The 17,376-nt window shown below is 37.8% G+C and overlaps 1 protein-coding gene across 14 annotated transcripts in view; it reads left to right on the forward strand.

Annotated features, from left to right (window-relative positions):
- Nucleotides 1–17,376, forward strand: part of plekha7b (pleckstrin homology domain containing, family A member 7b) — a 139,274-nt gene that overhangs the window by 6,906 nt on the left and 114,992 nt on the right. The window contains exon 1 of one of the 14 annotated variants that reach the window (XM_055201402.2): nucleotides 6,197–6,607. The exons of the other annotated variants lie outside the window; for them this stretch is intronic. Coding sequence (XP_055057377.2) covers nucleotides 6,402–6,607 — 206 coding nt within the window. The 5' untranslated portion in view covers nucleotides 6,197–6,401. Of the gene's footprint in view, nucleotides 1–6,196; nucleotides 6,608–17,376 lie in introns of those variants that run through there. 14 annotated transcript variants of the gene reach the window in all.

A 17,376-nucleotide genomic window follows, 5' to 3' on the forward strand; every position in this document is an offset into this window, starting at 1 on the left:
GATGGATTTGGAGCGGCAATTTTCAAACAAATGAGAGTAAAAACATGCGCCATTGCAGAAAATCCTGGTGGCGACGGAGAGAGTGACGATGCAACAATATTGGTTCAGAAAAAAGGCAAGGAAATAAGTTACCCCTGGCCATTTTTTCAATCGTAAGGCTGCAGCGTCCGTAGGTCGCATATGCAGACTGCATACGTCATCGAGCCTGGTTTAACTTAACTGAGCATTAAATTCACAAGTCATAAATGTATAACATCAATTTACGATTAACTAAAAATAATAATCAACTTTATAATTGTTAATATTCTGAAATAAGACTGTCTTGATGACGTATGCAGCTCAGAAATGCTACCTTGGGAAGGCTGTAGCCTTCAGATTGAGAAACGGCCTCTGTATCATCGTTTAGTTCTTTAAAGGTTTTGTGTTTTTAAAGTTTTAAGGTTGACCAGTTAGATTCAAATAAATATCACCTGTGCTTTTTTGTACAATTACTTTTATTTAATAGTCTCAACATTCTATTGTTTATGTTTAACAGCTAACACATTTTGGGCCCTATTTTAACGATCTGAAACGCAAGTGCGAAGCGCAAAGTGCAAGTGACTTTGTGGGCGGATCTTGGGCGCTGTTGCTATTTTCCCGGCGGGAGAAATACCTCTTGCGCCAGGCGCAAATCAATAAGGGGTTGGTCTGAAGTAGGTTCTTTATTCATAGGTGTGGTTTCGGCGTAACGTCAAATAAACCAATCAGAACGCTATCCAACATTCCCTTTAAACGCAACGGCGCAAGTTCCATGGCGGGTTGCTATTATTATGACGGATTTACCAGGCGCACGTCAGGAGCGGTTCACAGCCGAGGAGACCCACGTTCTTGTAAGAGCAGTCAAAGACAGAGAAGTTGTTTTGTATGGGGATGGGAGAAACCCGCCCAAATCAGCGTCGGTTAAACAGCCGTGGGAGGAAATATAGCCACAATTGTCTCATCAGCTGGCATCCCCATCGATGCACCAAGCGCTACAATGATGTCAGGAGACGGGGGAATCCCAAGCTTGCCAGAATAAATCGGGCACGCCGTGTAACGGGAGGTGGATCTGCCTCTACACAGGACCTGACGCCAGCAGAGGACATCGCTGCGTCCACCCTCACCGCTGAAAGGGTTTGGGGGCTTTGAAATCGGACCCAAGAAACGCAAGCAAGGTCCAACCCCAAAGTACACTTACAAATCAAGTTCATATACATTAAGGTTTCTTATGAAAACATTTTAATTATTATTTACATAAAATAAACGTAATACAGCCAATTTATGAAAATATTTTAATCGTTATTTGCATGAGAATTTTTTAACACAGCCACACAATAAATAAAAACTATCACCACAATGCTCCCCACAATGATTTCCCTTATCTTATGTGTTAAATTTTTTTATTGTAACAATTTATGATTTGCAAAAATAACTGTTGCATCTGTGTAGATTAGATAAGCAAAGTGTGTGCGCGTTGTGCACGCTATTATGGTCAAGCATGCGCCCTTAAAATAGCATAATGAACCACGTGCAACACGCCACTGACTTCAGACTAGTTTTTTTTGGTCAGTGGCGTAACTGTTTTTTGAAACTGCAAAATAGCATCAGGGATCGTTTGCGCCGGAACACGCCTCCTTTTTTGCGCTGAACCGCCCAGGGAGCGCAAGTTCATTCCCTAGTTTGCCGACCGGGGTCCGTGGAGGGAAAAACCCACTGTGCGCCGGTGCAAAATAAGAATGATACATGCGTCACTGACAAAGTCAATTGTGCTGGGTGCAAGATAGGGCCCTTTAAGTTACTCATCTTCTAAAATAAGGAAAAGAGACTTTGAAGACACTTTATTACAACTAAAACTCCAGTGTAGCACATTTTTGTTACTTGAGTGCAATACATTTTTTTTTGTTGAAAATATGAGAATCGTTTGAGAGAATCGGGATCTCAATTCCCATGGAGAAAAATCGTGATTCACATTTTAGCACAAATCGTGCAGCCCTAGATTGTAGGCAACAGTTTACTTTCTGGAATTGGTGATGTAGACAAGACCGACATTATCATAATTCCTCCCGCTTCAGACTTACAGCATGTTAGTTAACTCCTGTTAGCATCCGAATCTTTCAAACATGGTTAGGAGGGTCACATTTCCGTCTGACGTCAGATGTATTCAGGCCAACACAATGTACAGATTAGCTGGCCAATCAGGGACACAGAGTTTTTCCAAATCTGTGCGTTTGAGTAAGAAAGTAAAATCTGGAGCTACAAAAATGTACTATATGTTGAAAATAATGTGTTTAACCATAAACCACACAAACACATTGTATTATACCAAATACACAAAATAATATCGTTTTTTAGCAATGAAATAGGTGCTCTTTAATGTATTCTGCCTTGTTTTATTTTGTCTTTTGGAATTTCCAGTCTTGTTTTCATTCTTATCAAATTAAATATGGCAGCTACCAAGACTACAGTACATGGTTCAAAGAGCCCCTCCAACCCCCTTTCTCTCACTTTACTGCTCATCCAACAGCCTGAGCTTAGGCCAAGCTTGCATGTCGCTGCCGTGACAACAGCCGCTGCTTGTGCAGCAGGTTTTTTGGAAATAAGAGGAGGTTACACAATGGCGGGACTGTTTAGCAAGAGCAACCGTAGTAAAGTCACACTCATTCACATGTGCCTCTATGGAGGATATATATAACCTCTTCTTGAGAGTATTTAAATAATATTTAAGGATTTATGAGGGGATTTTAATTTGATAAAACATGATCTTCTCTGTTGCTTTTAGAAAGCGTTAAAGCACCAGTAGATTGGAAAACTGTGTTTGTGATAGAGTAAAACATAGTTTTCCCAGTTTTTCTAATGGACACTTGTTAAAGTCAACTTGCACTGAATTTGTGCAATTCTATAGCTCCCCAAAGGCACTAAGGCACAATGGTGTCCTATTGGGACAATATCCTTTTTGTCATTTGGGTTTCCATCCCAGTGGAGCCGCAGTGGAAGTGTTGTATTTCCATGTGACTGAAGCCCTAAAATTGACCGCCAACAGAGAATCAAATTCCCAAACACCAACTCCTTGGCCCTCCCACAGTTGAATTCCTGGGAACAAATGTAGAATTTTAAATTGTGGCTATTTGATTTAGCTATTTCAAAGATTTAAAAGGGACTACAACTGTGATCCAAAAAAACAGTGGTACTGCCTTTACTGGTACTTTAAGGAATAATGTACAGTCATCCACCTAGACCTGGTTGCATTGCCCTGGTTAGTTCGGGAATCACTCTTCAGATGGTTTTTGAGAAACATCAGACTGTTTGGTGCCACAACTGGAGTGGGGATCTTTTGAAAACATTTAAAAAGTGATAGGTGCCTCTCACAGCCAAGAATAGCCAAAGGCCTGGCAGACATTCCCTGCATTATGTTCTTATCATTAGTTCTTCTAGTGTTAAGGATAATGGTATCTATAATACTTACTCTTTATTGCTTTTCCCATGATGGCCAACTCTCAGTCTGTGGACTAAATAGGTGTTGTTAAAGGTGTGATAAACCGCTTTTTGTGCATTGGGCACTGGCCACGGCACCAGCCCTGGTGCAAAAGCCTATAAATACTTACTACATATTATTATAAGAGATCCCTACTAGATAAAGCAATACAGTAAACGTGGTAAAACATTGTTATGCTTGTGTACTGCGACATTACTGTCGACACTGCCTCATCAATATGTATCAGCAGTAAAAGAAAACGAACTAACAGTTTCTTATTGACAGAATCTGGAACTTTATCCACCTTTCTAATGTTAGGAAGACAATGCAAAGCCACTGCACAACATGTTGAAGGGCATCTCTATTAATATGTTTACTGTGGTAGCGCCTTTCCACTACATGCTTCGACGAACGTTGCTAAAGAAGTAGATGCAGAAGTATGCATTGATCTTCTGCAAAGGCGATCTTTCCTTTATTACTGTACAAAAAGGAAATACTGTTTTTTTCCTTACCTGAAAAGGTCACGCTGTGATGTCATCATCTATTGGTCACACGTCTTCACGTGATACAAATGTGCAGGTCAGGGTTCGCCAGAGCTTAACTTGTTTGTTTCGCATGAACGTGCGTTTCCGGTCTGCCACATTCATATGCGTATGAATGGAAATTAATCAGAATGAAAAGCCTTACTTACCAGCCAGATTTAAAAAGGTGACTTGATATATTGTGTATATACGTATGATTTTGTAGTGGCTGAGTTTTGCCCGACTATAGTGTTGCATAACGATTAATCGCAATTAATCTATTGCAGAATAAAGGTTTTTGCTAACATCTTATGTTTGTGTGAAATGTGAATAATATATATAATTAATAATCGCAATTAATCGTTATGCAACCCTATGCCCGACCATTGTGTAAACAAGGATGGCTTTCTGACCCTTCCTTATAAATGTTGTATGTGCATGTGGCCTTTACCTGACATCTCTTCCATAGAACTGTGTTTGTTTGGGAAATTTTGAAAGCTCTCAGCATTGGTTCTGCTTAGTCACAGTATGACAGTATATTGCAGTGTAAGCTATATATTGCTGGTATAGATGCAATGCCTCCACTTAGCTCATCTCAGTCAGCTGCATCATTCTGTAATGTTTACAGAAGATGGATGTTTACTCCGGCCCACATGTTCACTTGAGTCAGATTGACGCTATTTAGAGGTGACTGTTTGATCTCCGCATTTGAATGAGGTATTATGAGACAGCGTATTTGTGCCAGCATCACCTCTCTCTCTCCCTCTTACGCTCTTTCTCTGAAGAGAATAAGGGATAAAGTGATTGTTCTGCGTTTTTCAGCGAGGCAGGAGCCTTTTGCTGTGATGGGACTGCTTAATGTTTTCCTGTTGCAGTGGGGGCTGTGCGCAGTGGAGCTGCAGTGGACCGAAATGATCGCGAGAAAAAATAAATGCCTCTTTTGAACTACCTGCCGCATGAATCATTTATCTTTTGGAAACCATGTTGTTTGTATCTCACCAGCAGCAGAGGGAGGTCTTGCTTTTTGAAACCAGCTATAACAGATTGACTTGGGTGTAATTATCAATTGAAGAACGGCTCCTGTCCAATTCATGAGTTGGAATTTGAATTGAATTGGCAACACCTTGCAGGATGTTGAATTGGAATTTCGGTTGGATTAAGAAGATGATTTAAACACAAAGTTTTATGACAAATTTAAATACAAAGTTTTGTGACAAATGCTTATTTTTTCTAATTTTCCCAAGTGAGTAGACTTTTCTTAAAGTTTAAAACATTCAATAATAATATTTTGCAGCAACTTAGTTTTATGATAATTTATATTAACATTTACATTTATTGATGAAAAAACATTTAAGTCGTTTTTTTTAACATGGCTTGTAAAATAAAAATAATTGTATGAATTTATAATAAAATATACATTTAAAGGTGCAGTGTGTAATTTTTAGAAGGATCTCTTGACCGAAATGCAAAATAATATTCAAAACTATATTTCATAATGAACCGTTATGTGTTTATTACCTTAGAATGAAATGTTTTTATCTACATACACTGAGGGTCCCCTTACATGGAAGTCGCCATTTTGTGCCGCCATGTTTCTACAGAAGCTCTTAACGGACAAACTTTTTTACAAAGTTGTCTCTGGCGATGACATGTTTGTCCTGTGGTGGCTATCGTAGCTTCTCTACGTGTTTTTTTAAAGCAAGAGGTGAGCAGTGGACTGAGCCTTTGGTTGCAGTTTGCAACCTCGCCACTAAATGCCGCTAAAATTTACACACTGCACCTTTAAACAATCACTAATAATTATTACTTATTATAAATTATAATTAATTACCGTATTTTATTTTGCATCCTGGTTGCACCCTAAATACATTTTGAGGACTGATTTTAAAATGCATCCTGAATGTCGCAGCACCGTGAAGCATTGAAGTCTAGTTAAATTGATCTGCAAGAGGGCAGCTTTTAGCCGGATTTGATCCGATTCAGGCATGGAGGACTTTTTGTGCTGATTTTTCCCTTACAGCTGTTGTACTGTAGATAAAAGGCAATCAATATTGTTTAGATCTGTTACTTCCTTTGAAAAAAGCAGGATACATAGTGCAGTGGTACAGTCACATCTTCCATGATAGATGAAGGCCATGCCAAGCTAAAAACACATTGTTTGTGCCGACTAAAACAAATGGGACTGGGTGTAATAACAGAGCATTGACAGACGAGAGAACAGAGGGAAAACAACGAAGGGATTGAATAGAGAGCACAGTGGCTGCCTGTGTTGTGTGCTATGTCACAAGGGCCATTCAAGCCAGACACAATTCGACTTGTTATATTTAACCCAGAAGCCTGCAGTGCGTGCATTAACACTTGTGGCTTCGATGTAGCAATGGCTGCACTACATGAGAGAATTTACAGAGCTCAGAGACAGTAAACATTGGGAGCTGCTGGATGGCAGAGATGCTAGTGCAGCCAGCGATATGGGTACCTGCTGCATTTGCCTGCCTTTGGGGCGTGTGACCAAGCAAGATGCTGGTCGTGAGGAGAAACAGATTCAACTGGAAACTATCAGAGAGGAAGAGGATGAAACTGCATCTGTGGAGGAATGGTAATGTGAATATATATCAGCGCACTATACTACATTTCAATGCATTCAATGCATTTGCAATTGCAAAATCAGGAGTTCAGTTTTTAGTAAATGCACAAACTGATGTGTAACTTAGCTCTGTAGGTTTCTGAGGAAAAACATCTGCCAACTGTTTAATTGTAAATGTCAATTGAATTGTTTTAATATTCAGGGACAGAGTTAACAGGCTCTCACTGAATTGAGATTGAGGACAAAGAATCAGAATTAAGTAGTTCTGGTTAAGTTAAATAAGTTAAATAAATTAATCATGAATATTAAGAGTCTATGAAAGATAGTTCCTTTTATCCGCACAGGAAAAATACTCTTTGAATTTACTAGAGCAAATTGTAATTATTGTACTGTGTTATAGTTATTATAATGATTATATTATTATTACTACACTTTGTTAATCTATAGATATAGGTATTATGTAGTTATGTATTAACTATAGTGAATTGATAAGTTGAAATAATACTGTAGCATATTTTTATCTTTACTATAGTAAGGTTCAAAAACACTATAGTATTTAGGAATGATACTACCTGTACAGTTTTCCATTGTAAATGCAAAAGTAGTACTACAGTATTTTTTTCATGTGGACATTAGAATAAAAGATATTTGCTTACATTAAATAATTGAATTGTTTGAAATTACAAAGTTAACAGGTGTTTTGGTATAAAATCAATTTCTCTTTAAAAATTACGTGTACATTTTATCCATCATTTCTTTTATTTCAATTTGCCAAATACAAAGATAGTTAATTTGAACTTGCAAGGTCAAAGGTTTAATCTTTATGGAGAAGTTCCTTTGCCAGGTTACGTTTTTCATGTCGTAAACTTTAGGTTTTTAAACTGTGAATTTATAGGGGTGTGATATTTAAATAATGATTGTTTTGAGCCGCCACATTTGTTAACATTTTATCATTTGTACGAAAAGATTGCCCGTGCACATTTTTTTCATGAATCACACGTAAACCCTGCCTTAAAGCAATACTAAAGAGTTTTTTTACCTTAAAATAACGTTTCCAAAAAAGTTTCAGTCGTTCATCCACTCGAAACAGGGTGAACGGCACTTTCACATTCGCTTTGCAGCCCTCTATTGGCGAAGTTTCCAACCGTTGGGTCGCGGTCCTGTAGTTCGAGTGATAACTACAAAAACTTGCTTTACGGCAGACCTACAATCCAATCAGAGCCAGCTTTGCTGCAGTAGGCTAAATTATTTACGACAGGGGTAATGGACAATTCCGCTTCCAACCTGTAGGGGGAGCAAAGAGCAAAAACTCTTTAGTGTTGCTTTAAGATGATTTTTGCATTCATTTCTACTTTAGATTGATAAATAAGGAACATTAAGTTTATGTATGTTCTTACTGTTGAGAAACGTTTTGGAAAAAAGAGAGTCGGGCTGATTACCAAAACACACTTGTATCCAATCAGCATTAAGGGGCGTGTCTATTAACCGGCACCGTTGCATGGGTTGCATATGTGTGGGGCGGGTCTATCAAAAGAAGGTCCAGATTCTATTGGGGTAGGGGCGTGTTTGTTTAGGTGATTCTAAACGTCAACATTGGCTTAAGAGATCGTGCACCCCGCCTTTAACAGTTGACTCAGTGTCCATTTTTCCATCTCCTAAGTAATTTTAAGAGATACATCTGAAAGTCAGTACTCAGATGAGTCCAGTGAGTTTTTTCATCTTTGTTGTGTACCTGGAGAGTTTTGATATATAACAGTAGAAAAAAAACATGGCTTCAGCAGCATTCATTCTGAACACATCCAGTTAGTCAATACAAGTGCATTCAGTTTTCATTTACTCTCACATCACACATTAAAGGACGTGCTGAGAGGACATCAGCCTGTAAACAGAGTCTTTTCTCTGCTCTAGATGCTAGTCTGTGTGGTTTACAATGAAGAATCAGGTTATTTAGACTGTGACGCTGGCCAGCTTTTCTAAACTGAAAAATAATTTCCAGTGGCAATGCGACGATCTTTTGGAAGTTAGTACTGTTTGTGCTTGAAGAAAAGTCTCACGTTTAATGTTCAATTGTATGGTGTCGGGGTCAAATTTCACACACCCTTTTCTGTCAAATCAATATTATACTTGTATTTAAAAATGCGAACACACTGTAGGTACGTTTACATGCAACCAAATAATCTGTTTGTAATCGTATTGATGGCTCAATCGTATTGAAAAGCCTTCATCTAAACACCTTTATCAATACGATTGAGGACGATCGGATGCAAATTTGGATCGTATTGAAGGGGGTGCTGTAGTCCGATCTGTGATCCGATCCGCAGGAGAAAAGTACGCATGTAAACGCGTGAATCATAGTATTCGGATGCAAAAATACATTGTTCACATGCGCAGAACATTTGTGCTCAAGTTCACGTCTTATATTAAACTCTTATATCACATGATTCTCGTCACAGAAACACGCAATAGCAAGGCAAATGGGGTCACGCGATGTACATTCTGCCGTGTTTATATGTACTTTTAAAACATTAGGCTACTTAAAGCAATAAAATAGCGTTGTGGCTTTTGAAAAGTGTGTACACAACTTTCTCCAACTCCGCTTTGACTTTAATACAGAGATAAAGCGTGAACTCGACGAGAGATGCTGTCCGCAGCGAGGCGTTGCCAAGTCCTCTGCTTTTTTCGAGTTTAGATTTGAGCTACTGTTTAAACTGTTTCCACCAGTTGTTGTTTTTCTGAGGGTTAAAGATAAAAGTATTTCGTTCATTAGTTATTGGTATTTGGGCTGTGAATAGACATTGGGATGCTTTTGGCCTAGTTTTGAATGTCCATTTGGGATGGTTTTGATACGCGAATCTGGCAACCCTGGCTGTGCCCTTGCAAAGGCGTTCGGTTCGGATTCTGTAGAATGTACATGTAAACGATCATTTTATTCCGATTGCAGTGTTTAGGGTGCATGTAATCTGTATCGTCATAACCTTCAATCGTATTAAATTCAATCGGATTGACAAAATTTGTGCATGTAAACATAGCCAATGTTTCCACATTAAATGCGACTACTGTATATTGATACCTATAGATTTCGACATGTAGACCTTAGAGTGCACTGATGATTTAACATCAGTAAATAAATGCATTAATACAAGCCCTATTACAATGAAACAAATAAATGTTATTCTTTTTAAGGGTATTTATGACTTTTGCTTTGATTCTTCAAAGAAGTGTATGTAATAATGAGTGTAAATCAACGACTCTCTCAATAGAATGTATTGTCGGTGGAGGCAGGTGATTGTGGTAGTGCTTTCTTGATCATCCATCCAAAACAAACATTAATTTTCTTTCACAGGAAGTCATAGTACCTAGGATTTATCTAAGAAACATTTGAGAGAGCAATATTCCTGCGAGCAAGTCATTGTTCGGGCAGCCCTATACGGCTTTGTATTGCTATGTCCTATGTGACTTAAGACATGATTTAAAGTATTTTCTGTCAGGGTGCTGTTAGAACCACAACCTTTCTCTGAAAGGGTCTGATAATTAATTCTAGGAAGCTGTGAGGATAACGGGAACCAATCAGCATTAACACTCCAGTTATGCTGAGTCAACAGTGTTTCTTCTCTAAACAAGAAAGCGCATTACCTTCTTTGAAAGGTTGAGGAAAGTTGGATTGCTCATTCAATCATCCGCTCCACCTTTTGACGCACAAATGTAAATACTCTTCTTGTGCATTATATGGAAATGTTTTGTCCTTCATCACTTAAAGCTGTTTAGATTAACAACAACCTTGTGTCGTGTGCACACTGGAGTCCTCAATCATCAGCCTTAAATGGCATACTGCATTAACACCTTGTGATCTACATCTTTGCCTACTAGAATGTTGATCAGTCCTTTTTATAGAGTAGCTGCTGCAGATGTAAGATAACATCTTACATAGATTTCATTGTTGCACTCAACCAAGCATTGGGTCAAAAAGGGACCCAGTCATTGAGTTAAATTAACTCCGAAAATAGTTATATTTGACCCAACAATGGGTTAAAAAAATCAGTATTTTGGGTTGAAATAACTTGCAAATAAATGTTTGCCCCAATGCTGGGTTGAAAATAACATTGTTGGGTCAAATGTAAACATTGTATGGTTAAATTGAACCTAGTGGCTAGACTTTTTCGTTTTTGACTCGATCGCTGGGTTGAAAATAACCAATTTTTAAAGTGTATACAGTGGCTGAAGCTACATTTTAATTTACTTAACATTATCGTATGAAAAATTGCAAAGCTCACCAACACAGTGGTAGGAGGTTGTGGATGGTTGCCATTGCTTTGCTACAGATATGGTTGGTAGGGCATTGGTAATGGCGCTTTTCCATTGCATAGTACCCCACGGTTTGGTTTTGGTTGGGTCAGCTTACTTTTGGGGGCTTTCCACTGGGTGCAGTACGTAGTACCCAATACTTTTTTTAGTACCACCTCGGCTGGGGTTCCAAGCGACCTGAGCTGATACCAAAACGTGACGCGAAAACACTGTAGATCACGGATTGGTCTGAGAGAATCTTCACTACCAGCGTCATGGCTATAATGTAAAGATTAGCTTTACCTTCATATTAGCTAGCGCTGTATCGAGTAAACCTGTTGTCAACTGTGCTTTGCATTAAGTTCCCAAACTCCCTTTTAACGATGAAAAACATCCAAAGGTTGAGAATCAGGAACACCATAACAGTTTTTTCCAGACTTGCAGTTTGTGGCGGCACATTTGCGATGCGCACGTCCGCATATATGCCTAAATGCAACTTAAATGAGGCTCAGCGGAGTGCGTCGACTAATGCCACAGGTGTTTGTACAGAAACGTGATAAAGTGCAAACATCTATTTGTGGTGGTCAATTTTAATTCTGTGGTGGACTGAGAAATAAATAAATGTATGGGGTTGTACAACAATCCTCTCACTTGTATGATGTCACAGCAGTAGGCAGCGCAAATGTAACGTCACGCCTATAATTCCTTCTACTCTGAAGTGTTACTAAACTCGATGGAAAAGCTAACCAAGCCTAAGTGAGGTGAGGTGAGCTGACCCGACCTGACCCAAACCAAACCCTGGAGTACTATGCAGTGGAAAAGCACCAAGTGGTTGCTATTGTATTCTGGGTGGTTGCTAGGCGATTATTTATTTGGCCAAGCAAAAAGTGTCCCAAGTATATATGATGGTCCATATGGTTCATTTACTGTAAGTCTATAGGATTTTTTTGAGAACTGTAACACTAGAAATGGGCAGCAGTTGAAGCAGTGGTGAGGCCAGAAATTTTAAACTGAGTGGACCATGGTAAAATAGGGTGGACCTCAATGCCTACTCTCAAATTACATACTTTTACAATATAGTAAGCCCAATTGCATTCACTTTAAAACATAACTGACTGTTTTTATGAGAATACTTGCCAAGACTGTAGTATTTCAAGATAATTTAGCGTGTATGTGTCCTGTCAAGCGCATTGAGTCCATTTGAGTATGTGTGTGCATCTTTACTTCTTTAACTTCTTATTGCGGTCAAATTGTTTAAAATGGCTTGAGACACATGGTTTAGAAACAGATGCTGTTGCAAATGATAAACCTTCTATATAAATAGTTATTATGAATTATGCATATTTGAGCGATTATTTAAAAATAAATTATAATTTATGCGTGATTTCTCCTGCTTTTCCACAAAAATATTTTGTGTCTCTAATGACTGGGTGGGCCAGCCATCAATCTGAGTGGGCCAGTGCTACCCTGGCCCTTATGTAACCTCGCCACTGAGTAAAATATACCTTTGCAAGCACCACTAACAAATTATATTTTGTCAGATTGAATTATCAAATCCTTCCCTCCGTAGTGCTAGGGTCTTCTCCTTGGGCAAGAGAGAACAACCCTTTAGCCCCCCTTACTAGGGTTACAGTTATTTTTAATTACAATTATATTCTTGTGTGCAATTACATCATCACGCTGAAAGAATTTGGAAATAAACACATCATAAATATCCCAAATGGGACAACTCGTTTGCCGTGAGTTGCGACCCGTGTCGGGGGAGGAAGAGATCCTGGTCCCTGAGAAATGTGGTTTACTGAGGTTTCCATTATTTCAACACGGTACTTTGGCTCCTACTTCACCTAGACGGGAGGTTGGAATGGCTCGATCCAATCAATCGGCTGGTCAAGACATGCCCTGGGAAATATATATATATATATATATATATATTTTTTTTTTTTTTTTTTTTTTTACAATATATCCCCAGAAGGCGTTGGCTTAGGGTCAATCAAGCGATTTGAGCAAATGATAGCTTACTTTGCTTGAGTATACCATTTTTATATCCCTGATGCATAATCTGCTGGAGATCCGCGGCAATGTGCATCCCTTTTTTTTGGGCTCCAAGGTGGGTGGGGAGTAGAGATGATGAAAGTTAAACATTTAAATATGGCTACAAAACACAACTCAAAAAAACGTTTTTTGGAACCTGATATGGATACCAGTGCAGCAAACAGAGGTTTTACTCTGTCGAGTAATGATGATTGGCCAAAGTTTATTACTATTGAATCTGTCTCTTCAGATCTCCCAATCACCAAGCTATCCCCTTTTGCCATACAAAAGGGTATTGCAGGAATAGCAGGAACCGTTAAAGAAGTGAAAAAATTACGTTCGGGACAAATTCTTGTTGAATGCTGTAAAAAGGCAAATGCTGAAAACCTGTTACATGCTAATATGCTGGCAGGAGTTCAGATAAAGGCATCACCTCACCCAACTTTGAACTATAGTAAAGGGATAATTCGTACTAGAGAACTGGATGATGTAGATGAAGAAGAAATAACAGATGAACTTAAAACTCAAGGAGTAACAAATGTGAAACGAATAATAATCAAAAGAGAAGAGAGAATAATTAAAACTAATACATACATCATCACTTTTATTAAACCACTCCTTCCAGAAAGAATTCAGATTGGGTATCTGAGTGTTCCGGTAGACCTATATATACCTAATCCTCTGAGATGTTTCAATTGTCAAAAGTATGGACATGGATTTAATAGTTGCAAAAACAGACATATCTGTTGTAACTGTGGAGAAGAAGGCCATGACAAGGGGAGTTGTGAGAAACCAACAAAATGTTGTAACTGCTCAGGTGATCATTCGGCTGCATCAAAACAGTGTCCCATGTGGATCAAAGAAAAGGAAATACAAAAAATCAAATGTACAAAGAAGATCAGTTATATTGAAGCAAAGAAACAAGTGACTACGATACCTATTTTTTCTCTGAATAAAACCTTTGCTTCTGCTGCAAGTAAATCTGTGAGGTCAGTAGATTGCCAGACAGACATCACATGGATGTACAAAGATAAACCTCATGACACGAACCTCAATCAAATTTCAGAAACTGGAAATCAGAGGACAAGTAAAAGCAACAAGAAATCAAACTCTCAATCTAAAGCATCTCCAGAAGAAACATCAAAGACAAGACAAATAAAAGATGTGGAAATGAAAGAGAGTGAACATTATAGTAGAAGCCCATCTCCAAAAGGAAGAGTTAAGACAAATGTTCCTGTTCTTCCTAACAGGTAATGAAAGAATCTGTCATCCAATGGAATTGTCGTGGTATCAGAGCAAATTTCACAGAATTACAGCGTTTAACTACAACTTCTGACCCCCTTGCAATATGCCTTCAGGAAATACAACTCTCAACTGATTGTAAATTTTCTTTAAAAAATTTTACAATATTTGCCACCTTTGGTCCCAGTGACAAACGAGCTTCTGGTGGTACAGCAATATTAGTAAGAAATAATGTAATCCATAGTCCCATCAGTATTAATAGTAGATTACAAGTGACAGCAGTACGACTAACTCTGCAGAAGACCATTACAATATGCTCCATTTATATCCCTCTGGACTTAAATTTGATGCACATAGACGTACATGATCTTGTAAATCATCTTCCTTCTTTTACTCTCGTGGGAGATTTAATAGTCATAACTTACTGTGGGGCAGTGATCATTGTAATACAAAAGGAAAGAAGATTGAAGACTTTATTAATAATAATACCTTATGTCTTTTAAATAATGGGTCAAATACTTATTTACATCCTGGGCATGGAACTTACTCTGCAATCGATCTTACAATATGCCAACCAGAAGTTTTTTTAGATTTATCATGGAAAGTATTGGATGACCTTTGCGGAAGTGACCATTTTCCAATAATAGTTACTATTAAAGGAAAAGAAGAAGCAGCAAAAACACAAAGATGGAAAATCAAAAAAGCTAACTGGTATCAATTTCAAACTCTATGTTATGGGAGATTTGCAAATTTTGTGGAGGACAGCCCAGACGCCTTGGAAAATTTTACAGAAACGCTCATGTCTATTGCAAATGATACAGTCCCAAAAACATCATTAAACAAAAAATCTAAACAACTTCCATGGTTTAATGATAAATGTAAAGAGGTTATCAAAGAAAGGAAAAAGGTTGAAAGATTTTTCTATAAACATCCATCAACTGAAAATCTTATTGAACTCAAGATTGCTAGAGCAAAAGCAAGAAGAACCATCAATGAAGTTAAGAAGGAAAGCTGGAGAAGTTTTGTTGCCAGTATATCACCTAGTACTCCATCAACCAAAATCTGGAATCTGATACGGAAAATGAAGGGTGAAACCATTGGTTCGCAAATACAACACATCAGGCAACATGACTTACTCTTGACTTCAAAACAAGATATTGCAAACATTCTAGCAAGAACTTTTGAAAAGAATTCATCTTTTGACAACTGTTCTCCTGCTTTTAGAACATTTCAAATTCAAGAAGAGAAAGAGAAAATACATTTTTGTTCAAATAATTTAGAGCCATACAATCAGGTTTTTTCCATGGAAGAACTACAACGAGCAATTAGGAAATCCCATGATACAGCGGTTGGACCAGATAAAGTTCATTACCAATTTATAAAGAACTTGCCTCACCTCTTTATGAAGAAGCTTCTGGGAGCTTTTAACTCTATTTGGATATCAGGAAATATCCCATCTTCTTGGCTTGAAGCGGAAATTATTCCTATCCCAAAACCAGGAAAAGATCATAGTGATCCTATAAATTATAGACCTATAGCTTTAACCAGTTGTTTATGTAAAACTATGGAGAGGATGGTAAATGATCGTCTAGTCTGGTTTCTGGAATCTAAACAACTTATAAGTAAGGCTCAATGTGGTTTTAGAAAAGGTCGAAGCACAACTGATCACCTTGTCAGTCTTGAAAGCTACATCCGTGATGCTTTTATTAAAAAAGAACATGCTGTAGCTGTTTTTTTTGACTTGGAAAAAGCCTATGATACCACCTGGAAGCATGGAATCTTAAAGGATTTGTATCGACTAAATTTTAGAGGTCGTCTGCCAATCTTTATTGGAAGATTTCTTTCGGATAGAATTTTTAGAGTTAAGGTAGACAATACTGTGTCCGACCCGCATAAACAAGAACTTGGAGTACCTCAAGGAAGTATTCTATCAGTAACTCTTTTTAGTATTAAAATTGACAGTATTGCTCAAGTTATTGGTTCTGATGTTCTGTGTAGTTTATATGTAGATGATATCTGCATTTGTTATAAGAGCAAGCATATTAACATTATTGAACGAAAAATCTAACTAAAAATAAATAAAATGCTCTCATGGTCAGTACGAAATGGGTTTAAATTTTCAGAAACAAAAACTGTCTGTATGCATTTTTGTAAACTTCCTTCATTACACAATGAACCAGGAATATTTTTGGATGAAACCCCCATTAAAGTCGAAAAGGAGACTAAATTCCTTGGCATAATTTTTGACAATAAGCTGTCCTTTATTCCACATATTAAAATGCTTAAAAATAAGTGTTCTAAAGACATGAACATTTTAAAGGTTTTGTCCAAAACTAAATGGGGAGCAGAGATGACATCACTTATGAACTTGTATAGAACACTGATCCGATCAAAGTTGGACTATGGAAGTATTGTTTATGGATCTGCCAGGAAATCCTACATACAATCCTTGGATACTATACATCATCAAGGCATACGACTAGCTTTGGGAGCTTATAGAACATCACCAATTCAAAGTCTGTATGTAGAAGCTAATGAACCTTCCTTGGAAAACAGACGATTAAAGTTGGCCTTACAATATGCAATTAAATTAAAAACAAATAAAGGAAACCCAGCACATCCAGCAGTTTTTTCAACCCAGTATTCAATAATGTATGAAAGAAAACCAAATCATATTCGTCCATTTGGTCTACGAATAAAACCTCATCTGGAAAATCTCAAATTAGATTTAAACATCCTGGAACAAACCCATTTTTGCAAAATTCCTCCTTGGGATATCAGAAAACCCTTTATTTTGTGGGATTTATCAAAGAATCAAAAATCTGAAACACACCCAAATGATTATCAGCTACAATTTTTAGAAATAAGAGCTATTTATCCCCAGTATACTCCAATATACACGGATGGATCCAAATCTGGAAACCAGGTAGCGGCAGCTTTTGCTACGAATGAAGTACATCAAGGAATACGTATTCCAGATCAAAGTTCAATCTTCACAGCAGAAGCAAATGCTTTATTGTTGGCATTAAAATTTATTGAAACATCTTCACAGAAGAAATTCTTAATAGTGACTGACTCGAAATCATGCCTGGATTCACTGGAAAATATGAAAACTGATCATCCAACAATAGTCAAGATCTTTATTAAATTATCAATGCTGAAATCAAAGGCTTTTAACATCTACTTTTGCTGGGTACCTGGACACTCAGGAATTGCTGGAAATGAGA

This window comes from Misgurnus anguillicaudatus, chromosome 21 (genome assembly GCF_027580225.2).
Source record: "Misgurnus anguillicaudatus chromosome 21, ASM2758022v2, whole genome shotgun sequence".
NCBI lineage: Eukaryota > Metazoa > Chordata > Actinopteri > Cypriniformes > Cobitidae > Misgurnus > Misgurnus anguillicaudatus.